Source organism: Mobula hypostoma, chromosome 1, assembly GCF_963921235.1.
Source record: "Mobula hypostoma chromosome 1, sMobHyp1.1, whole genome shotgun sequence".
In the NCBI taxonomy this organism is placed as follows: domain Eukaryota; kingdom Metazoa; phylum Chordata; class Chondrichthyes; order Myliobatiformes; family Myliobatidae; genus Mobula; species Mobula hypostoma.
The window spans coordinates 48,186,936-48,211,143 of NC_086097.1; the positions used below are offsets into that span (position 1 = coordinate 48,186,936).

The window sequence follows — 24,208 nt, forward strand, 5'->3', positions numbered from 1 at the left end:
TCCTGTCACACTACATTTTTGTTGTTTCTTTAAAAGCTTTCAGTCAAGGAGTGACATGTTCTCACCTTCACAAGTGTACAGGGGAGATGACACCCTGCAGTTAATACATTAAAGTTCTTATCCTTTCTGGATCTCCAGGTGTAACTTTTTATGGAAGGGTGCATATTTTTACAGATTAAATTAATGCATTTTCACAGGCTTGTTAAGGTTAAGTAGGTACCTCTGCGATATTTCAATTGTGAATTTAGTTAACGGAAATTGCCTAACTCGTGCGTGTTTCTGTCATTTCACACCTATTCTTTAAGCTATTCTTTATGTCCTTCGAAGTGGGAGAAACATTAAGTGAGTTTCCTTCACAGCGGGCGGGGCGGGGCGGGGGGAAGGACGCACAGGGAAAAAGGCGTGTGAATTGCATCATAGAACAGGGCAAAAAGCTTCGCAACTTCTTGTCACAATGTGCCAGACTGCAGTTTGAATGGAACTGTTACTTTTCACATCAAATCTTAGTACAGAGGCAAACCATTAGGTACAGCGCCTTGAAAATGTATTCAGCCCCCAACCATTTGTTCACATAAGTGAGTCTTACAACCAGGGATTTTGATCAATTTAACTAAGAAATTTTATTTGTGAATCACACGCTCCCCTTTTTCATAGTAGAGTCCCCAAAAAAAGGAAATTTCTGAAGCATGTAAACTAAAAATTGAAAAATTGAAATGTCAGCAGTTTAAAAGTATTCATCCTCCTTTGCTCAGTACTGAGCAGAACCACCTCTCACAGCTATTACAGCCAGTAGTCTTTTTGGATAAGTCTCTACTAGCTTTGCACAATGTGATGGAGCAAGATGTGCCCATTCCTCCTTGCAAAATTGCCCAGACTGTGCCAGGTTGCAGTATCTTCTAAGTGACGCTTTGCAAAGTCTTTACGGGCAAAGATATGCTTTTTTTTAGCAGCATGTATGGCATAAATAAGAGATTACACATCTGATATTGTACATCAGCTAGGTAATAGCATTCCTATTGGAGGTAGAGTGTACACTGGAGGTATGGAGGAGGTAGTATTACGCAATGGGGTGGCTTTTCAGCAGCAGAGTCTGGAAATCCAGCCAGAATTGATGGGAAGGTGAATGCTGCTAAATACAGAGAGATCCTGGATAAGAACCTGCTAGCCTCTGCTCGAAAGCTTAAACTGGAGGTGAATACTTTTGAACTGCTGACGTTTCAGTTTTGTTAGTTTGAATTGTTAGTTTTTCATGCTTTAGAATTTTCCCTGGTTTGGGGCTCTAGTGTGGGGGAAAAATAGGAGCATGTGATTCACAAATAAAAATTCTCAGTTGAAATGATCAAAATCCCTGGTTGTAATACTCATTTATGTGAACAAAGGGTTGGGGGCTAAATACTTTTTCAAGGCACTGTAACAATTACAGGTTGGCTCAGCCATAATATTGAAACCTGACCCAACCATGGCTAGCTACCAGAACCCCTCCCCAAGTGCTTAAGTTTTCCCATACCCGACCCAAGCCAGAGGCATTTCCAGAAAGAAATGACACGCTGACTTGTGCATCTGGATTAAGGAACAGTAAAAGTAAGCAGACTATGCTGACCTGGATCAAGTATTAAACTGCCCTGATCCAACCTAAATATTTCAGCATATTATATCATGCATAGCTGTGTCCCCTTGGGCCCAGACTGGGTAGCCAATCTGCACTAGCGACATCCTATGTAAGCGTTCTGCTAGAATATAGACAAATGTTGACATCCTATGTAAGCTTTCTGCTAGAATGTAGACAAATGTCACAATGTGTTCAAAGCTTATTCAGGAACATGGAATTTAAACTAAAGAAGATTTTAGGAGGAGGAAGGTTCAAAAACATAAAATCAATGTGAGAGAACCTAACAGTTGTATCTACTCTAATGTCGAAGAGGTTCGTGAGCTTCTCACAGATGTAACAATAGAAGAATTTAAGGATATGTTTGCTGCTTTAATTAGGTGTCGTGGGCAACTCAAGGAGTGCAATCTAGATTGAGCCAAAAATTTTATGGATGGGTCAGGGTGAACAGCCTGAATAGGAGAAAGTACTTATTTATCTTGGGACTGCAATATAAAGTTGAAGTTAGGGAGTGAGTTAAGATCTGGATACGGAAATATTGTGGTGACTGAAGGCCCTCTTGTAACTTGGAAATTGGAATTCATACGTGGCACAAGAGAAACTTTTCCAGGCATAGGAAAATGATCGGTGCATTTTGGTATTGGGGGATGCAAGGGAGCTGGTTAGAGATGGGAAATGAAAGCACAGATTGCAAAAGGCAAATGGCTTTGTACATAACTTGCTCAAAGTGACATTTAAAAATGAACAAGCCCAGAGAGCAAATGTTGACAAGGTCTAATATAAGAAATGTGGTTAGCAGCATTAACAACTTTTAATTTGAGGTTTGACCTGAGTAACTGTGATGGATATTCATTTAATTTAACAAAGCACCAGCTAGAAGTTGATTCCAAATTAATGTTCACAATGGAATATCTTCAATAAGCAATCTAGTTGAATGGATTGCCGGATATCACTGAAAATAAAGATTTACCAAAATATTTCTAAAATATAAAGTCTTTGACTTGGTGCTTCAGATAGATTGCAATTTCGGATTGCAGAGTTAATGCTGTATTCAATCCTGATTTAGAATGGGGACTTTTACACTAAGATTACTTTATTGATTGTAAAATTAAGCTTGGTGTTGCTCATGTCCTTCCGTTTTCTCTTCTGGTATTGCTGACTCATGATGGGCATGTTTTCTTCAGAAACCAAATACCCAAGTGGCCATACCTCATGCAATAGTGTGAGAAGTCTATTGATTACGAAGGTTACATTGAGCTTTCCAGCAGATGTCACTGGCCACTGATCAAGAAGAAGAAATCTTGCCTGTTTTTCTCTCCCTAGCTTTGGGCCATGGAAACTCACTATAATGCCTCAGTAGTTTCTGTGGCTTAGATCAACAGATTTTCTCCACACCAATGATTGAAACATGGCCTACTTTGTGTGCTCATCTACAACATATGAGGGGCTCCTAATATAATTTTGATGGAATATAAGGTTACTGAGCATGACACTTCAACTACTTAAACCGTGTTAATAATTTTAAAAAGGATTTTTTTTGAATGCGCTTGTAACTTAAATGAGAATCCTGCAGTCACTATGACCTTTGCCGAGGGAATATTTGGTCAAGGGTATGCTACTCAGAAATCTTCTGTTGAGGATTATTTTTGTTTATTGTTGCCTCTGACATCCTGTGCTTGGTGAAAAAGTATCCCTGGTTGTACTAGCTATCCCCTTTGTAACCTATAATTGTCATGGGGCATGATATAAGAGCTTTTAGTTGGTCAGCTTCCATGTGTGGCATTAGTTTTGGTGGCAGCTTTATATTGTGCAGGATTTAATCTCTTTCTAAAGCTTTCACCAACGTACACAGGGGGCTGACTCTTGAGTGTTTTTGCACTGATAGCTGAAATATCTTGCCGCTGTGGAAAAATAATGACAGCACAGGGCTTTGGGACCCTGAAAACTGAATAACCATGAAACAAGTTTAAGGGGATTGCTTGCAAAAGGAACAAAATAAATTAACCAGCAGCAAAGAAGTGGCATTTGCCTTTGAATCATCCCCTTAGTGGAAGCATTTTCACACTTCAGAGGGTGGCTGTGAACTACAGAACTGTGACTGATAGCTTGCAGGTTCACAGGCAATGCCACAACTGTCTAGGTCAGAGCTGTTTAAAATTTGGTCACTCTGCCCTGGCACACCAGGAAGCCCAAACATATTCTCAAAACAAGGTCTTTGTTAATGTACCTGGTGGGTTATTCATTGCTAAGGGCAAGGGTTATACTACAACAATTTATCAGTAGACATTAAGTTGTTCAGAATGCTATGAGGCTTATTTTCCCTCTGATGAGATTTTGCACAAAAGGGCTCCTTTGTGACATATTAATGTTTTCATTAATAAGGCTCACTAACCAAATTCTCTCCTGAGTGTTAAAGACACAGTTACTCTCAACTCTTTGATGCAGAGCTAATTATTAGTGTAAATAGATGGGTAGTTATCAGGTATGCAAGCAGCATCAGTTTGTTTTTGATAATTATTTTTATTTTTTGCATATGGATACGATTCAGGAATCAATTATGTCTGTGAGTCAAAGCTACATGTAGATTTGTGGAAATTTAATGTCATCAGGAATGTGACTGTGGAGCTAATAAGGATAATTTGCAATTAGTCCAAGTTAGTTACTGTTTCTTTCCTGTTTACAGGACCCAGGATTTTCTGCATTTATTTTTGACAAGCTTCAAGTGCCTGACTCTTCAAAACGAAGTCGAAATGAAAGTGAGAGCAGATGTGAGATTTGTGCAACCCACCTAAATCAGCTGCGAAAGGAAGCCATTCAGATGGTCCATAATCTTGACCAGGAATCCAGTCAGGACATACCTGAGTTGCCACACTGTTCCAACGCCATTTCTTCGAGCAATGCTTCCCAAAATGTGCTCACGCTTTCCTCACAAAGAGATTGGCCCTTTGTCAAAGGACAAATGAGCAGACAGCCTGTAAAATCGGGAAATGTAATAAATGGCATGGAGAGACGGAAAGGATCTGGCTGGTCTCAGGGTACAAGCAGCCTTTCAAAGTCCAGTGTTCAAGTAACTGTTGGTTCCAGTGGTCTGAGCAGTGCTCTGAACTCAGTCACCATTCAGGCACAGCAGTACCTTGAGGGTATGTGGAGTATCTCCAGAGTCAACAACTTCCTTCCTCATGCCTATCTGGTGAGTAATTTGTTGTTCAATTCTGAAGAAAACAATATCTGTAGATTTAAAGCTTGTTAATTCAAGGATCTAGCATTTCCAAAAAAAAAGTTGGAAACAAATGAATACTTGCTTGATACTTCTCAATTTATTAAACTAAAACATATTCTGTTTCCCTCTCAGAGTTTGAGTTAGGGCAGGTGTGGAGAATGGAATAGGTATAGTGATGTTGAAGCGGATGTTATTTGTGTTGGAAAGATAAAGGGAGTAGAAACAGACACAGGATGGCCTAATTCTGTTCCTATGTCATATAGTCTTATAGATTGGACTAGTTTAACAGAAGACAGTGGCTGGAGAGAGATAGAACATAGGACAGAGAAATCTACAGCATGTTACAGGCCCTTCGGCCCACAATGTTGTGCTGACCATGTAACCTACTCTACAAACTGCCTAGAATTACCCTACCGCATAGCCCTCTATTTTTCTAAACTCCATGAACCTATCTAAGAGCCTCTTAAAAGACCCTAATGTATCCACCCGCACCAGCGTCGCCGGCATTGTGTTCCATGCACTCACCACTCTCTGTGTGAAAAACCTATCTCTGTTATCCTCTCTGTACCTACTTCCAAGTACCTTAACACTATGCCCCTCCCCCCACCGAGTGTTCTGTCCTGTGGAAAAGCCTCTGGCCATCTTCACGATCAATGCCTCTCATCATCTCAGATGTAGAATCTATGCTAAGGAGGCAATTGAGGAACCTAGGATGGCGGCTTTGGTCATGCTAATATTTAATCAGGGAAACCTGATTTCAGATAAACAGATTGACTCAGTGTAGGGATCAGGAGTCATCCTAATCTCTGGTCATAGCCGGCTATATATACTGCCTTTCATTGAGTAAAATATCGGAAGACACTTCACACTATCATTATCATCAATCAGATGCAGATACTGAACCACAGAGAAAAAATGAACAACAAAAATAGACTTTATGGAGCATTGTGAAGCACTGAGTGATCTCCAGGGTTTACGTCTCTGAAGGATGGATGAATAACACAGGCCCAATTAAATTCAAGAAGGATTAAATAACCAGAACTAGACTCACATACAAGTTGTACAGGGGTCTGAAGTTAGAAAAGATAACAGGGATAAGGAGAAGGATGAATGGGATTCCATGGATGCTTAGATATGGCCAGAGGAGATTAGGATGACTCCTGACCCACTCATCCAGGGCATTCCCTCTTCTCCCCCACCCCCACTCCCACTGGGCAGAAGCCTGGAAGCGGGGACCAACAGGCTCAATAACAGCTTCTATCCCAGTTATAAGACCTTGTATGATATGATGGATGCTTAATCTACCTCATTATGATCCTGTGCCTTATTGTTAACCTTCAATGCACTTTCTCTGTAACCGTAGCACTCCATTTTGCATTCTGTTATTGTTATACCTTGTATTACCTCAGTATATTGTTCTAATGAATTGATCTGAATTAAAAAGGTATGTGAGACAGGTTTTTCACTGTACTTCAGTGCATGAGACAATAGTAAACCAATTTACCAGTTAGGTTCTACCTGAGCATCACAATACCAATTCCAGAGTCCATGCCTGTCCTACTCATCTTCCACGGGAACTCTCAGCATGTTTTCGTCAGTTTCAATCCTGCATATCCCTGTGTGTTTGTGGTTATTTCTCATGTTCAACTCTTCATTAATTTGGCATTATGAAATATCTCTAATGCTCAGATCTAAACCTGCTTAATGTTGCCTAGTCTTCAGAGACTCCGCCCTGGAGCTGATCCTGCGATAAGATGGCCTAGCCTTTTTTGTATCTCTTCTGGACAGCCCAGTGGTGGACATAGTAGAGGTGTTGCATCCAGGTTTAATCCTGACCTCCAGTGTGAAGTTTGCAGGCTCTACTTGGTCCGATTTCCTCCCATTTCCCAAAGATCTGTGGATCAGAAGATAAAATATGTTCAAGCAGTGGAATCTAGGGGATTGCAGGGAGAATAAAATGGATTAGTGTTTGGATTAGAGTAAATGGGTGCTAGTTGTTTGGTACAGACTCGATGGGCTGAAGGGCTGGTTTCCATGTTGGATGACTCTATAACTCATCTAAGTAGATACTGATGTAGGAACATGAGCATCTTTGTTGAGCCTTACATTCACTTGCATGGAGGTAGGAGTAGGTTATTTTAACTAATTTGTGGATATGTGTGTCGCTGGATATTCCTAATTGTCCGTGCCTTGAACCAAATGGTGAAGGTACCAGGGGCTGATGATGGAATAGGGATATATTTCCACGTCAAGTTGATGTATGATGTGCGGTGAAACCCAGGGATTGTGGGTTTGGAAGATGAGCCCTGTTAGGTACTTGCAGTGAGTTTTGTGCATAATATATACTGCAGTGACTGTATGCTGATCGTGGAGGACATTCAAGGTGATGTATGGGTTATCATTCAAGCAGGCTCTTACTACGAATGAACGTTTATGGTATTGGTTGTACTTTGTACTTCACCTCTGAAGCAACCTCTGTTGAAGTGGAAACCCACCAACATCTGGAGCTGATATGGAAGCTGAGCATAATATACAGGCACCATATTGTTCATTTGTGGTGTATGGCCAAGTGGTTAGGGCATTGAGCTCACGATCTGAAGGTTGTGGGTTCGAGTCTCGGCCGGGGCAGCATATTGTGTCTTTAAGCAAGACACTTAACCACACACTGCTCCAGTCCACCCAGCTGAAAATGGGTACCGGCAAATGCTAGGGGTTAACCTCACGATAGACTGGCGACCTATCGAGGGGGGGGGGGGAGTCTCGTACTCTCAGTCGCTTCACGCCACAGAAACCAGCATAAGCACCAGCCTGATGGGCCACAGCTCGGGACAGAATTTGACTTTGATATTGTTCATTTAGCACAAGTAACTGGGAATGGTTTTCTATTCCTAGTTACTTGTGCTAAATGAACAATACAGTGTTGTCCTTTACACACTGGTTGAATGCCTAAGTTGATTCTATCCAACTTGAGCATTTCATTGATTCTATTATGGATTTATTGTGTATGCTCACAAGAAAATGAATCTCAGGGTTGAATATCATTTTTCTCAATAAATAAATGAACCAGTATAATATTTTTGTGTAAATTATTTAATTGGGTTCTCTTTATCTAGTTTTATGATTTACATGAAGATCTGATCAGATTTTAGATCATATTTATGCAGAAATAGAGAAAATTCTGCAGGGTTCACAACCATTCTAGCACCACTGTATAGTTCTTGTCCTTATCTGGGCTACTGCCCTGGTGAGTCCAAAGCATTGATCTTTGCTCCCTCTCAGTCTTCCAACCTCCTTAGTGTTCTGCACTCCACCTTCTTTCAGGCTCTCCAGTCCTCTTAAAGATCATTTTCCATGCCTTCCTTGATCACATCTCAAACCTTCCTCATGAACCACTGCCCAAAATCTACCTCTAGAATTATTTTCCTCTCTTCCTCCCTTGTGATTGCAGGTCCTCTTCCTGTTGCCCTCACCCCCTCTGTTCCACGAGCCCTCTCCTATCTACTGTCCAACTGGATCCTTGTGTAAGAATCATTGTTGTCTTGGGGCCTTGCACAATACCTGTATGCCCCCCTCCCCGCTTTAAGTTCCAGCCGAGAATTTTGGACACTTGTGTTTGTCTCACCTGGAGCCTCACTTTCTGAAGTGCAGTACCAACTGTGGCAGGAATCCACTGTGGAAAACATCCACAAGTGATGATAGAATTTATTAATCTGTGAGCAACAGGAGCTTATGTGATAACCAGATGATGTTGGCAAATGGGTAAGCCAGATAGCATATGCAGAGTTCTTTTGCAATTGTAGTGTCATTAGTAGACTGTGTTATATCATTAATGCAATAAAGATATTTTGGATTCCCACAGCTTCCACCATCTGTTATCATACGGGAAACTGCATGTACTATTTTTCAAACCCTCTTTTTTTTTCATGTGTAATTTTTGATGAGAGTCTTTTTGAATATTGCAGAGCTATTCATTCTGTAAACTAACCAGACCAGTTTTACAGTTCTCTCCCTCGATTCAGCTCCCTCATGGCCCCGCTCCTTGCAATCTGCCAGCCGTACAGCTCTCTGTTCCTCCAATCTGTATGGGAGATCCCCTGACCCGAGTACAGCACGAATGCTGTTCACTCTCCACCCAAGCCCGAAAGTAAACTGAACTTGAGAAAAGCCTGGCAGGAATACGGGAATATTGCCTTCAGCTGTTTCCCTTCCACTCACACACATTCCTGGCTTGCAAATGTATTGCTGCTCCTTAGTTGTTGCTGGGTCCGAATTATGAAACCCCTCCCTCGCAGTACGCAGTGACTCATGCATGGTCATTCCACGGTCATTGGAGGATAGATTCTACACTCATCTGTGCTGTCAGTGACCTAACATAATCTCCTCAGTCAAATGCCTTGTATGTCTCAAGGTAGAGTTACACTTCCATAGCTGAGCTTTGGGCAGAGGTGGGAACATGTTCTTCTGATGAAAGGTATGAATGATAACTGTTTTTATTCCACAGATGCTGCCTGACCTACTGAGTAGCGCAGCATTTTCTGTTTTTATCTGTATTGTTCATGTTCTTCTTGGAGGAAATTTTGAATGTAGTGTTCAGTAACAGTAAGTAGCACATCATGTTCCCTTGTGTGAAGGCTGGGCTTAAACTGTGTCAAGCCACAGGTATTTGTGAGTTGTTTAACAATGGCATTGCACTGTCTCCCGTCATGTTTTAGTTTTACAATGGTTAACTGCTTATAATCTAATTATTTTTTGGGCCTCTTACTTTTTTAATGAGATACAAAGTCGATTGACTTCTTATACACAGAAAATATGGAGAATTTAAAGTCTTGTGTTCAGTGAGATGGAATATCATGGCCACATATAATTTGCTCTTCCCATGTTTGTGGCATTGAGGGTTTTTAGTAATGAATTTGTCCGGTGAAGACTAGTGATTTATAATTGATGGACTTGGCAAGGTTTTTATAATGTTGTCAAAAGTTATTTCTCTCTTTGTTTATTGGGGTCCTTGTTTAAATTGGATAGTTGTTTGTGTATGGCAACAGTGATAATAAAGGCAGTCAAGAGGATACCTATCATGTTATTGCTATAAAGAGACTCAGGAAGGAGTAGTAACTTGTAGAAGAGTCCCGCCCAAGTCTGGTGAAAAGCTTCACCCAGTCTCCATAAAAGAGGGGAACCATGCAGCAGAGCGGCCATCGTGGGAGCAGTTGGCGTTGGAGTGGTCTGAGTCAGAGTGGTAAGGCTTTGGCTCAACAGGGCTTCAGCGAGAACTGGCGGAGGCAAGATAAGTAGTTAAGTTGATTCCTTATTTCTTATTTCTTTTTCTTATTTAACTCTTGAGAGAACAGGGGGTATGTCTACAGAGCCAGTGTTCTGTTCTAGGTGTCAGATGTGGGATTTCCAGGAGACTACCAGCCTCCCCGATGGCCACACCTGCACCAGGTGCATGGAGATGACCTTCGGATTGTTAGGGAAAGTGAAGAGGTGATAGACAGGAGCTACAGGGAGGTAGTCACCCCCGGGGTGACAGGAGACAGATAAATGGTTGACTGTCAGGAGAGGGAAGGGAGAACATCAGAGAGTGGAGAGCACCCCTGTGGCTATTCCCCTCAACAATAAGTACTCCATTTTGAGTACTGTTGGGCGGGGTGGGGCGACCTACTTGGGGGAAGCAACAGCGGTTGTGCCTCTGGCACTGTGTCTGGCCCTGTGGCTCAGAAGGGAAGGGAGCTGAAGAGGATGGCAACGGTAATAGGGGACTCAATATTTAGGGGGATGGATAGGTGAATCTGTGGACACAAAGAAGAAACACGGATGGTCGTTTACCTCAAAGCTGACAGGGTCCACAATGTTTCTGAACACATCTACCATAACCTAAAAAGGGAGGGTGAGCAGCCAGGAGTCCTGGTGCATATTGGTTTCAGTGACATAGATAAAAAAAGGGAGGAGGTCCTGAAAGCAGAATACAGGGAGTTAGGAAGGAAGCTGAGGAGCAGGACCTCAAGGGTAATAATCTTGGGATTGCTGCCTATGCCACACAGGAATGAAGACAGGAATAGAATGGGGTGGTAGATAAATGTGCGGCTGAAGAATTGGAGCAGGGGACAGGAATTCAGATTTCTGTATAATTGGGACCTCTTCTAGGGCGGGTGTGACCTATACAAAAGGGACAGGTTGCACTTGAATCTGAGTGGGACCAATATTCCTGCTAGCAGCTGTTGGGAGCAGCTTAAAATAATATGGAAGGAGAAGGGAACTAGTATGATAGAGCTGAGGATGAGCCAGCAGGTTTACAAGTAGGTGATAGGCGTAACATGAGTGTAAGGAAGTACAAGCCAATGATTGGGACAAGTGCAGGCAGAGCAAAGAGTTAAATTGTACCACGGAGGCAACATTCAAAAGGGTGAAGGATGCAGGACTGAAGGTGCTGTATTTAAATGCATGCAGCATTCAGAACAAGGTGGACAAACTTGTGGCGCAATTAGAGATTGGTCAGTATGATGTTATGTGTATCACTGAGTCGTGGCTGAAAGAAGGCCATAGATGGGAGCTTAATATCAAAGGATATACTTTATATCGAAAGGACAGGCAGGAAGGCAGAGATGGTGGTGTGACTCTGTTGGCAAGATATGGAATTACATCTTGAAAAAGAGGTGACATAGAGTCAGAGAATGTTGAATCTTTGTGGGTAGAGTTAAGAAACTGCAAAGGTGAAAAAAACGCATTATGGGAATTATATAAAGGCCTCCAAATAGCCAAGGAGTAGGGTTGAAATTGAAAAGGGAGCTGGAAAAGGCATGTAATAAGGGCAATATCACAATTGTAATGGAGGACTTCAATATGCAAGGGGATTGGGAAAATCAGGTTGGTGTCGGATCGCAAGAGAGGGAATTAGTTGAATGCCTATGAGATGGCTTTTTAGAGCAGTTTGTGCTTGAGCCTACTCAGGGAAAAGCTATCTTAGATTGGGCATTGTTTAATAAACCAGATCTTATTAGAGAGCTTAATATAAAGGAACCGTTAGGAGGCACTGATCATGATATGATTGAATTCATATTGCGGTTTGAGAGGGAGAAGAATAAGTCACATGTATCAGTATCATAATGGAATAAAGAAAATTGCAGAGGCATGAGAGAGGAGCTTGCACAGTTGGATTGGAGGAGGATGCTGGCGGGGATGACAGCAGAGCAGAGGCGGCTGAAGTTTCTTGGAATAGTTCACAAGGCGCAGGATAGATATGTCCCACAGAAGAAGAAATTCTCATGGTAGTGGTAGGCAGCTGTGGCTGACAAGGGAAGTTAAGACTGCATAAAAGCCAATGAAAGGGCATATAAGGTAGCAAAAGTGAATGGGAAGTTGGATGATTGGGAAGCTTTTAAAATCCAACAAAAGGCAACTAAAAGAGCTATAAGAAGGGAAAAGATAAAATATGAGGGCAAACTGGCCAGTAATATAAAGAAGGATACTAAAAGGTTTTTCAGTTATATAAAGAGTAAAAGGGAAGTGAGAGTTGATATTGGACCACTGGACTTAGGAATCTTTGTGCAAGACTCACAGAAGGTTAATTTACAAGTTGAGTCTGTGGTAAAGAAGGCAAATGGCAATGTTGGCATTTATTTCAAGGGAAATAGAATAGAAAAACAAGGAGATAATGCTGAGGTTTTATAAGACACTAGTCAGGTTGCACTTGGAAAATTATCAACGGTTTTGGGCCCCATCTCACAGAAAAGATGTGTTGTCATTGGAGAGAGCCCAGAGGAGGTTCAAGATGATGATTCCGGGAATGAAGGGGTTAAGATATGGGGAGTGTTTGGCAGCATTGGGCCTGTACTCACTGGAATTTTAAAAAATGCGGGGGGATCTCATTGAAACCTACCAAATGTTGGAAGGACTAGATAGGATGGATGTGGAGAGGATGTCCAGAACTAAAGGGCACAGCCTCAAAGTTGATAGGCAATCTTTTAGAAAAGAAATAAGGAGGAATTTCTTTAGCCAGAGAATAGTGAATCTGTGGAATGCTCTGCCACAGACTGTGGTGGAGGCCAGGTCTGTGGATTTATTTAAAGTGGAAGTTGATAGTTTCCTGATTGGTCAGGGCATCAAAGGGTGTGGCAGGGAGGCAGATGAATGGGGTTGAGTGGGATCTGGAATGAGCCATGATGCAAAGGTGGCAAAAACTCACTGTTCTTAAGACCAGGCCTATTATTTTTGATTATAAACACACAGAAGAATGGCTCTCAGCATCAAGAAATCAAACAAAGTACATCATTCAAATATTTTGTGTTACAAATGTAGCTCAGTTCGGAGTCAGTTTGGGAGCAATATTAGAATATCTTTCAAGAGGGTGAACCCTTGCAAGGCGCGAGGCCCAGATCCCAGATGTTGTACTTGGTGGGGGGCTGAAAGCCTGTGCCAGCCAGCTGGATGGAGAATGCAAGGACACCTTCAATCTCTCACTACTGCAGTCGTAGTTCCCCATGCGCTTCAAAAGACCATCAACCACACTGGTACTCAAGAAAAGCAGGGTGAGCTGCCTAAGTGACTTTTGCCCTTTAGTGCTCACATCTGCTGTGATGAAGTGCTTTGAGAGCTTGGTCATGGCTAGAATTAACTGCTGCTTGAACTAGGGTCTGAACCCATTGCTACAGTCGGTCTACAGCGGATGCAATCTCAATGGCTTTCCACTTGGCCTTGGACCACCAGGACAACAGCAATATCAAAGTCATGCTGCTATATATCAATTACAACTCAGTGTTCAACACTACCACTGCCCACCCCTCAGTACCAATCAACAAGTTTCTAAAACTAGGCTTCTGTAACTGGATCCTTGACTTCCTCGTTGGGAGATCACAGTCAGTGCGGATCGGTTATTACATCTTCTCATTGACAACCAACGCAGGTGGACTTCAAGGATGTGTGCTGAGCACACTGCTCTACTCTCTCTAGAATCATGACTGTATGGCTAAGCACAGCTCAACCACCATCTGTAAATTCACTCATGACATCACCGTTGGTGGCAGAATCTCAGAAGGCAAGGTGGAGCATACAGGAGTGAGACAGATCAGCAGGTTGAGCACTGTTGCAACAATAAACTTGAGTTCAATGTCAGTAAAACCAAGGAACTGATTGTGGACTTCAGGAAGTGGAAGGCGGGAGAACACACACCAGTCCTCAGTGAGGGGTCGGAAGTGGAAAAGATGAACAGCTTCACACTCCTGGGTGTCAACATCTTAGATCCTGAGCCCAATGTATTGATGTGATCATATAGAAGGTACACCAGTGCCTATACTTCATTAGAAGTTTGAGGAGATTTGATCTGTCACCAAAGACTCTAGCTAATATCTACAGGTGTACCCTGGAGAGTATTTTGACTGGTTGCATCACCACCTGGTATAGAGGGTCCAATACACAGGACTGGGAGATAGCTCTAGAAGGTTCAGCTCCATCATGGGCACACACCCCCCCCCCACCATCGAAGACATCTTCAAGAGGTGGTGCCTCGAGAAGGTGATGACCATCATTAAGGACCCTCACTGTCTAGGACATGCCTTCTTCTCATTGCTACTGTAAGTGAGTAGATACAGAAGCCCAAAGGCGCACATTCGATGTCTTAGGAACAGCTTCTTCCCTTCTGCCATCAGATTCATGAACAGTCCATGAATACTACCTCATTGTTTTGCTCTCTTTTCGCACTAATTATTTATCTTGCGTTTCTTAGAATAACCTATAGCAATTTATTAATGTGTTGCACTGTGCTGCTGTTGCAAAACAACAAATTTCACAACGTATATCAGTGACAATAAACCTGATTCTGATTCTTCTTTCTGTTCAAATGCAATAGAGCAGGCAGTCATCAACAGAAAATTATAGAGACAGTTTGGCTTCTTCACTCTGAATTTTTCATAGATTCAATTTAATGTAAATTAAACCTGCACTTGTCTAATGAGGTTTGTGTTTTAAAGTATTTACCAGTTGAAGGAATCATTACTTAAAATTATTTTTGGGATTTTAAAGTCATTTGGGTTGCTTCAATATTGCATTTATCAAATATAATTTTTTAAAATTTGCCTTGTTGCATTGACTTGAACCTGCTGTTCTGCCAGTAATTGATATTTAATTCCCATTTGATTCTATGACTCAATGTGAGACCATTGGTTATATAAAGTGAATTTAATTCAGGGCTGAGGTAATATAAAACGAGCAGATATCACTATATGACGTAAGTATCAGCCAATAAGAACTTGTGAAAATAGTCAGCAACAACATGTGTAGAGACTAACAAAGCTACTGGTTCTGTGGAAGATTTTTAACCTTTTGTCTATTGGTATATTTACTATAGCTCATCAACAATTTGCTTAACACTTAAGGAGAAAAAGTATGCCTGTACGTGATACAAAAGTATGCTGTATGCCTGTAGCATACAGACACAAACACTCTGTAACAAACACTCCATAGCCACCTTTTTTAGGTACCTCCTGTACACTGTATAAATAACGTGGCCACTGAGTGTATGCTCATAGTCTCCTTCTGCTGTAGCCCATCCACTTCAAGATTCAACGTGTTTTGCATTCAGAGATGCTCTTCTGCACACCAATGTTGTAACGCGTGTCTATTTGAGTTACTGTCACCTGCTGGTCTGCTTGAACCAGTCTGGCCATAATCCTCTGACCACTCTCAATAAACAAGACCCAGGGAACTGCTGCTCACTGGTGCTTATCCCCCCAGTTTTTCGCACCATTCTCTATAAACTTCAGAGACTGTTCTGTGTGAAAATCCCAAGGGATCAGCAGTTTCTGAATTACCCAACCCGCCCCGCCAAGCACTAACAACCTTTCCACAGTCAAAGTCACTTAGATCAATCATATTCCTTTCCCATTCTGATGTTTGGTGATGCATTTCATTTACCAGCAGGTACCAAACAAAACGGCCGCTTGAGTGTCTGTGTCTATATATAATAGCTCGGAACCTCTGAACATTTTCAGCATATCATACACATGATAGAGATATTGAAACAATTATTTAACTAGGGAAATTTTTAAAAATTTGATTATTCCAATTTTATTTGCAAACTTCTTGATTGTTAGAGTCATATTCTAGAAATAAGCATCAAAACATTAGATTAGATTAGATCAGATTATGAGGACAGGTCCTTGTTTATCGTCATTTAGAAATGCATGCATTAAAAAATGATAGAATGTTCCTCCAGAGAGATATCACAGAAACACAGGAAAAACCAAGACTAAAACTGACAAAACCACATAATTATAACATATAGTTACAACAGTGCAAAGCAATACTGTAAACACGAGGAATTCTGCAGATGCTGGAAATTCAAGCAACACACATCAAAGTTGCTGGTGAACGCAGCAGGCCAGGCAGCATCTCTAGGAAGAGGTACAGTCAACGTTTCGGGCCAAGACCCTTCGTCAGGACTAACTGAAGGAAGAGCTAGTAAGAGATTTGAGAGGGGGAGGGGGAGATCCAAAATGACGGGAGAAGACAGGAGGGGGAGGGATGGAGCCAAGAGCTGGACAGGTGATAGGCAAAAGGGATATGAGAGGATCATGGGACAGGAGGCCCAGGGAGAAGGAAAAGGGGGAGGAGGGGAAAAACTCAGAGTATGGGCAAGGGGTATAGTCAGAGGGACAGAGGGAGAAAAAGGAGAGAAAGAGAAAGAATGTGTGTATATAAATAAATAACGGATGGGGTACAAGGGGGAGGTGGGGAATTAGCGGAAGTTAGAGAAGTCAGTGTTCATGCCATCAGGTTGGAGGCTACCCAGACGGAATATAAGGTGTTGTTCCTCCAACTTGAGTGTGGCTTCATCTTTACAGTAGAAGAGGCCGTGGATAGACATATCAGAATGGGAATGGGATGTGGAATTAAAATGTGTGGCCACTGGGAGATCCTGCTTTCTCTGACGGACAGAGCATAGGTGTTCAGCAAAACAATCACCCAGTATGTGTCGGGTCTCGCCAATATATAGAAGGCATTCAGGGCCCCAGACAGTCCTTCCAGGTGAGACAACACTTCACCTGTGAGTCGGCTGGGGTGATATACTGCGTCTGGTGCTCCCGATGTGGCCTTCTTTATATTGGCGAGACCCGATGCAGACTGGAAGATCGTTTTGATGAACACCTATGCTCTGTCCGCCAGAGAAAGCAGGATCTCCCAGTGGCCACACATTTTAATTCCACATCCCATTCCCATGCTGATATGCTTATCCATGGCCTCCTCTACTGTAAAGATGAAGCCACACTCAGGTTGGAGGAACAACACCTTATATTCTGTCTGGGTAGCCTCCAACCTGATGGCATGAACATTGGCTTCTCTAACTTCCGCTATGCCCCACCTCCCCCTTGTACCCCATCCGTTATTTATTTATATACACACATTCTTTCTCTTTCTCTCCTTTTTCTCCTTCTCTGCCCCTCTGACTATACCCCTTGCCCATCCTCTGAGTTTTCCCCCCTTCCCCTTTTCCTTCTCCCTGGGCCTCCTGTCCCATGATCCTCTCATATCCCTTTTGCCTATCACCTGTCCAGCTCTTGGCTCCATCCCTCCCCCTCCTGTCTTCTATCATTTTGGATCTCCCCCTCCCCCTCCCACTTTCAAATCTCTTACTAGCTCTTCCTTCAGTTCGTCCTGACGAAGGGTCTCGGCCCAAAACGTTGACTGTACCTCTTCCTAGAGATGCTGCCTGGCCTTCTGTGTTCGAAAGCAATACTGTAATTTGATAAAGAGCAGACCCATGGGCACGGTAAAAAAAAGTCTCAAGTCCTGATAGCCCATCATCTCAAGCAGATGGGAGAAGAGAGAAACTCTCCTTGCCCTGAACTCCAAGCGCCGCAAACTTGTCGATGCATTGGAAGCACCCGATCGCAGCCGACTCTGAGTCCATCCAAAAACTTCGAGCCTCCGACCAGCCCTCTGACACCAAGCACTGAGCACCATCTCTGCCGAGCGCTTCGACCCAGCCCCGGCTGCCAAGCAACAAGCAAAACCGAGGACTCGGGGCCTTCCCCTCTGGAGATTCTGGATCACACAGTAGCAGTGGCAGCGAAGCAGGCCTTTCAGAAGTTTCACAGATGTTCCTCCGTGCTCTCACGTCTGTCTCCGTCAAATCAGGATTGTGCACAGCACCCTACTTGACAGATAACAGATATTCACCGGAGTGACTGCTGCACGCTGTGTCACGCTGCCATCTTCTCCTCCCGCCCATGATGTTTGCTTTGACTTAGCACCGTTCCTTTGTAAAGTACAAGACGTGTATTATGGCTGGTGTACCTCTCTGCCCAATACTGTCAGTATGCTATGACTTTAAGTGTCCTGATATGGCAGTTCTGAGATCTTGAAGATACGGTAACACTATTCTTTTCCACCTTTGTACTTAACCAACATACAGGCCTTGTAGACTGAATGCATGATGGCAATCAATGCTCAGATACTGAGAATACTGGCACAGCAGTGCAGTGTGCATTGTGAAAATGCCAGAACCTATCTTCCAAACAGTTGGTAGATGTTGGGACAATTGAAACTTCCAGAATTTGACTGTACAAGGTTAGGGCATTGACGAACGCAGATTGGTAATGCAGAAATGGGGATTTTTAATTGGTCACAGTTACTGCCAACACTGCCTAATTGATACTGAACAGGAAAGCCATTAAAAGTCAATCACAGTGATTCTGGAGCAAGGATTGTGATGAGGTTCCTGATGCCATTTTGGCCAAAAATGCCGAACACATAATCCACAGAGAGGTGTAAATTGGATCTCAGGTTAGTTCTGTGAGAGGAAATGAGAGGTAATTGTTGAAGGACATTTTAATGATTTAAACTCTTTTACCAGTGGGATTTTAATAGTCTCGGTACTTGGTCCTTTGCATTTTGAAATGTACATGAATAATTAAAGTTTAATTGTGAGAGGCATAATAAAAGACTTTTCAGATTATATAGAATTTAGCTGTGTGGTTGACCGTAAATAGGAAAGGTTTAGAGTACACAAAGTTATAGGAGGTTTTGTAAGAAAGTGGGAAGGAAATATAATCTGGAGCGGTGTAAGTAATGTATCTGGGGAGATAAAACAAGGCCAGGAAATACACAAAAAGTGGAATGATATTGAGAATGAAAAAATCTTCAGATGCTGGATATCCGAAATAAAGCAGAAACTACTGGAGACACTCAGATGGTCGGGTAGAATCTGTAGAAAGAGAAATTGTTAATACCTAAGCCTGCGACCTAGCATCAGAATAGAAGGATATCGAGTGTTGGGGAAGATTAAGGGAATCCTGGAATGTATGTCCACGTATCCTTACCAACAGTAGAAAAGGCCAAAAGGGTGAATAAGGAAACACAGAATGGAATGAGCTGTGTTAGAACATGTACATTGCTACTGAAACTACAATTCGAATTTTGCACATTGTAGTTCACCACATTATAGGAAAGATGTGATTGCACTTGAGATGGTACTGAGGAGATTTATAAGGATGTTATAAATGTTGAAAACATTTAGCTCAAGGCAGGACTGAATTAGCCAGATTAGCTTTCTATGGAGTCTGATTTAAATGGCAGGTATAAAATTATGAGGGGTCTGGATAGAGTCAATGGGAAGGATTTGTTAAAAACCCAGGGACATAGATTTAAAGTGATTAGTGGAGATGTCAGCAGATCCTTTCTTTCACCCAGAGTGTGGTAGGGGTTTTGAAATTACCGCATGAAAGTGTGGTGACTGTGTACTTGAAGAAATGTGACCTGCAGAACTTTGTAACTAGTGTTAAGAAGTGGGATTAGTGAACAAATTTCACACCACATGCCGCTGATAATAAACCTGATTCTGATTCTGATGAGATCGATGTAGCATTTTCTGGACCAGCATAAACAAGATGAACTATGCTCGGTGGCACTTTATTAGGTACCCTCTGTACCTAATAAAGTGGCCATTGAGTGTATGTTCATGGTCTTCTGCTGCTGTCACCCATCCACTTCAAGATTTGACATGTGGTGCATTCAGAGATGCTCTTCTGCATACCACTGATGTAACGTATGGTTATTCGAGTTTCTGTTGCCTTTTTGTCTGCTTGAACCAATCAGGACATTCTCTCCTCTGATCTTTCTCACTAAGGCTGTTTAACCCATAGAACTGCCACTCACTGAATGTTCTTATTGTTTTTTCAAACCATTCTCTGTAAACCCTAGAGACTGTTGTGCATGAAAATCCCAGGAAGTTCAGCCGTTTCCAAGGTACTCAAACCACCCTGTCTGGCACCAATAATCATTCCATGGTCATAGTCACTTAGATCACAGCAACTGAACCTCTTGACCATGTCTGCATGTTTTTATGCATTGAGTTATTGCCACAGGATTGACTGATTAAATATTTGCATTAACGAGCAGGTGTACAGGTGTACCTAATAAAGTGGCCACTAAGTGAACATAACCTTCCTCAGTAATAGAAATAGCTTCTGATTCTCTACTAGGCCTGACGTGGTAAAGGTGGTGTTTCCACTCATGATGATTTGATTTGCCATGATCAGATGTGATGGCAAAACAGGCTTCAAGGCTATGTCATCTTTCTAGTCCCATGTAAATATGTAGTTACACTGAGTTTTTGCTAATCAAAAGATTTAAAAATTGTCATTCAATCTCACTGTCAAAAGATATTGTAGCAATTATATCCCATCCTCCACTTCTGAAATTTAGTGCTTTTGATGTCAATGGAGCTGAATTTTAGTAGCAAGAGGTTCAGTTGTGACTGTACAGTGCCACTAACAAGAATGACTTGAAAACAGTTGTCTATTTTTCCTCAGTCTGTAATGGGTTATTTGGAAAACCATTTTATTTAAGCAAAACTGTTTCATTTTATACAATGGTGCTTAAGCAACAAAGCAAGTAAATCTTTTGTTCGCGGTTTATGGCTGAAGAGAAGAGCTGTAAAACTTTAAAGTTATGTACCTATTCTGAATAAACATCTGAACAAATCCTAAAGAGGGTTGTCATAGGCTTGCCAAATTCCTCACCTCGCAATTGTGTACCTTCTGTCAACGCATTCAGATGAGTAAAAATTACGACATAGCAAGTATGTGTCACCTATTGAACAGTGGAAGACTTGCCTTGGTCCTTTTGTCCTTTGGGTTAAATGCGACAATATAAAAATCACAGTCTGAGCAAACAGCATTCACAGCTTTAATTCTTGTGGCAATACAGTTTATAGTTTGTTTGAAATCTTCTGTTTAGAAGGTGGGGGGGGTTAATATAGCAACTTATATCTTCAATGAAAATTACAAGCAAATTAAAAATCACTTCATACAATTTATTATTTAAATTAAGGCTCAAGAGAAGATCAATCTCCCACTAACACTATTATAACTATGAGCAATTTCTGTACACACCTGCTCTTCAAGTTCCCGCTGACTATTTGGGGTGGGGATCTATAATGCAAACCCAAGAAAGTGTCCCTCCCCTTCTTGTTTCTACCCATGTAACCTCACTGCAATATCCTCCAAGAATGTCATCTTTAATTACTGCTGTTATGTTCTCCTTTATCTAAAAGGCTACACCCCTTCTGTCACACCTGTTGAATCTGTATCCTGGAATACTGAGCTGCCAGTCCTTTCCTCTTCTCAGCCACCTTGCTGTAATGACAAAGCTCGATGCAGGATTTTGCTTTACAAATAATTGCCTTTGCATATATGTAGAAATACATTGACATCATTGACATGGTACATGGAGCTTAGAAAAATAGAGGGCTATGGGCAACCCTAGGTAACTTCTAAAGTAAGTACATGTTCGGCACAGCATTGTGGACCGAAGGGCCTGTATTGTGCTGTAGGTTTTCTATGTTTCTATCTTATCGGAAGAGACATAGAAACAGTGATTAGTAAATGTAAAAATCAAAATGGGTCAGAGAAACGTGATCTATAAGAGACTAAATATATTGAGTAGTCATAAATGGTCCAATTAAGATGCTGGTCTGGCCTTAAAAGTTAGATTAGTAACTGATGGATGGGGAAGCATTGTTCATAGGGACTTAAACAAAGCTTGTGACTCCTTACTGTAATACGGTCAGCTAGTCTCCTTCCTTTATTTCCCATGTTCTCCTCGTTTAATTTCTCTGACCAAATCATCTAAAACCCAGTGGTTGCATTTATTGATTCAGCAAATTAAACAAAAGATTAAATTAGTATGAAGGACACTGTATCTGAAACTTACTTTCAAAGTTACGCTGACAATTTGGAATTAACCACACACACCAGGTGTTTCAGTCCAGCTTGGACCAATGGCCAAATTTCCTCTTTTAGTAATGATGCTATTCATATTTATCTCATCTTTATTGCAAAATATTTCTTATTTGATTATTAGACACATGGAATTGTTCTGGATGCGATGCCAGTAGACTAATAAATTCACTTCCAAGAAGAGTCTCTAATGAGCATGCTTCTTTTTTAATTGGAGAGCTATTAAAGTGCCCATCATTGTGTTTTAGTGTGAGTGATTTGAAAAGTACAATATTTCACTTTACTATACTTCAGCAATTATACCAGATAGTTGTTTTAAATTAATCTAGTTTGTGTGTACATATGTTGTAATTATACGCTTGGACAGTTCTCTTTAGGAAGCTTAAAATACTATCTGTTCATTGAAGGTACGGTGCTATGCTATTTTTAAAATATAATTTTAAAATTCTGAGTTCAAAGAAGTGGTCGTTTCAAAGAGGGAAGGGGAACGACCTTGCAAAGAGTGTGATTCATTACATTTGTATGAGCTGCCACTTAAACAGGTAGTAACCCTAAGTGATAGACTGCTGAGAAACAGATATTCATTACAAAAGGCAAGCGACTCTGCAATTGAATGATAAAATGTGTGACAATAATGGAAATCGGTTTATATTTCTCCATTACTTCATGGTTGTCAGGCTGTTTAACTGTGCATTACTCCGACCAAAGCCTCTTAGTTGTATGCTCCTTGTCTAGTGAATTCCTGGTTGTAACCTTCTAATGCTGGACATCGTAAGACATGCTTGTCCACATTAATTAATTTTAGTTGTCACCGCTGTAATTGGTGCAATGAATGAGGGAGCTAGACAGCAATGATATAAAGCAAGATGCTTCACAAGTCAGTTCACCATCCATCCTTTACTGTTTACTTTTTGCTTTCAGACACAAACAGCAATGACGGAGAGTGGAAAGGAAGGTTTATCGCAAGAAGCCATCATCCAGCAGAAGAGCAGCAGTCAGCCCTGGGCAGCAGGGGCACCGGCCTCTCAGAATTCATTACTGCCTGGAAGGGTTTCTTCTGGCACTTCCGCTGCAGCTTCTTTCTTCATCAGGTATCAGATTATTTCATTTGTCAATGGGAAGCTTTAAATTGGATTAAACATTTTCAGTCAAGTTTGATTGGTTGATGTGATTTTCACTTAAAAGCTTAAAAATGGTTGAGCTTTAGAAACTGATTTTTGAAGTAAATTATTGCATTATTAGGTAATTTGATACAAATGATTTCTCTCCCTGTCATTTTGTAAGTTGATTTTCTCTTATCTTTTTGGGGTAGATCTTTATTTTATTGATAGATACAGTATGGAACAAGTGCTTCCAGCCAACGAGCTGCACTGCCCAGCAGCTCATCTATTTAACCCCATCCTAGTCACAGGACAATTTGCAGTGACCAATTAAACTACTAACTGGTACGTCTTTGGACTGTGGGAGGAAAGTGGAGCACCGGGAGGAGATCCATACACTCACAGGAAGAACATGCAGACTTTCTCAGAGATGATGCTGGAGTTGAACTCCTTAACTCCGATGGCCTGCGCTGTAATAGCTTTGCACTAGCCGCTGCGCTGCTCTGGCACCTTTGGCATTGGAGTCAGTGACATTAGATATTGCAGGAGAGCTAAAGCAGACACTCCTCTTGTTATTATCTAGCCAAGGAGAATCTCGCCTTTTATATCTGCTTTCTCTCCTATTACGCTTTGTATGTTCAAAGCATACATCGCCAGTCCTCTGTCCAAACTTCTTCTGTGTGTGTGTGTAACTGCATTTTGGAATCTCTGATTTTCCTTTCTCTGTTCTGAATGGTTTTTCAGACAGGCTGGAGGAAATCCACCTTTGAAAGATGGGATTTGGGTATTTTTATTGTATGAAAGACCCTAACCTTCTACCATTCTTCTTGTCATAATATACAATGTAAATACTGAAGGGAAAAGAATAATAAGGCTTTGGGTTAAGGGCAAGAAGGTTAGATTAATTAGACAGCTCCATTGTGTGTTAATAGGGCAAATGGCTCCCTGCTGTGCTTATATAATTTTATAATTCCATGAATAATAATAGAGTTCCTGACATATCATGGCAATTAACCTTTGTCAGTTTGTCCACAACAGACAAGAATATGAA

At 41.6% G+C, this 24,208-nt stretch overlaps 1 protein-coding gene across 1 annotated transcript in view; it reads left to right on the forward strand.

Moving 5' to 3' along the window:
* kif26ab (kinesin family member 26Ab) overlaps positions 1-24,208 on the forward strand; it is a 208,250-nt gene that overhangs the window by 81,285 nt on the left and 102,757 nt on the right. Inside the window, exons 3-4 of the mRNA XM_063048063.1 lie at positions 4,290-4,796; positions 22,979-23,148. Coding sequence (XP_062904133.1) covers positions 4,290-4,796; positions 22,979-23,148 — 677 coding nt within the window. The remainder of the gene's footprint in view (positions 1-4,289; positions 4,797-22,978; positions 23,149-24,208) is intronic.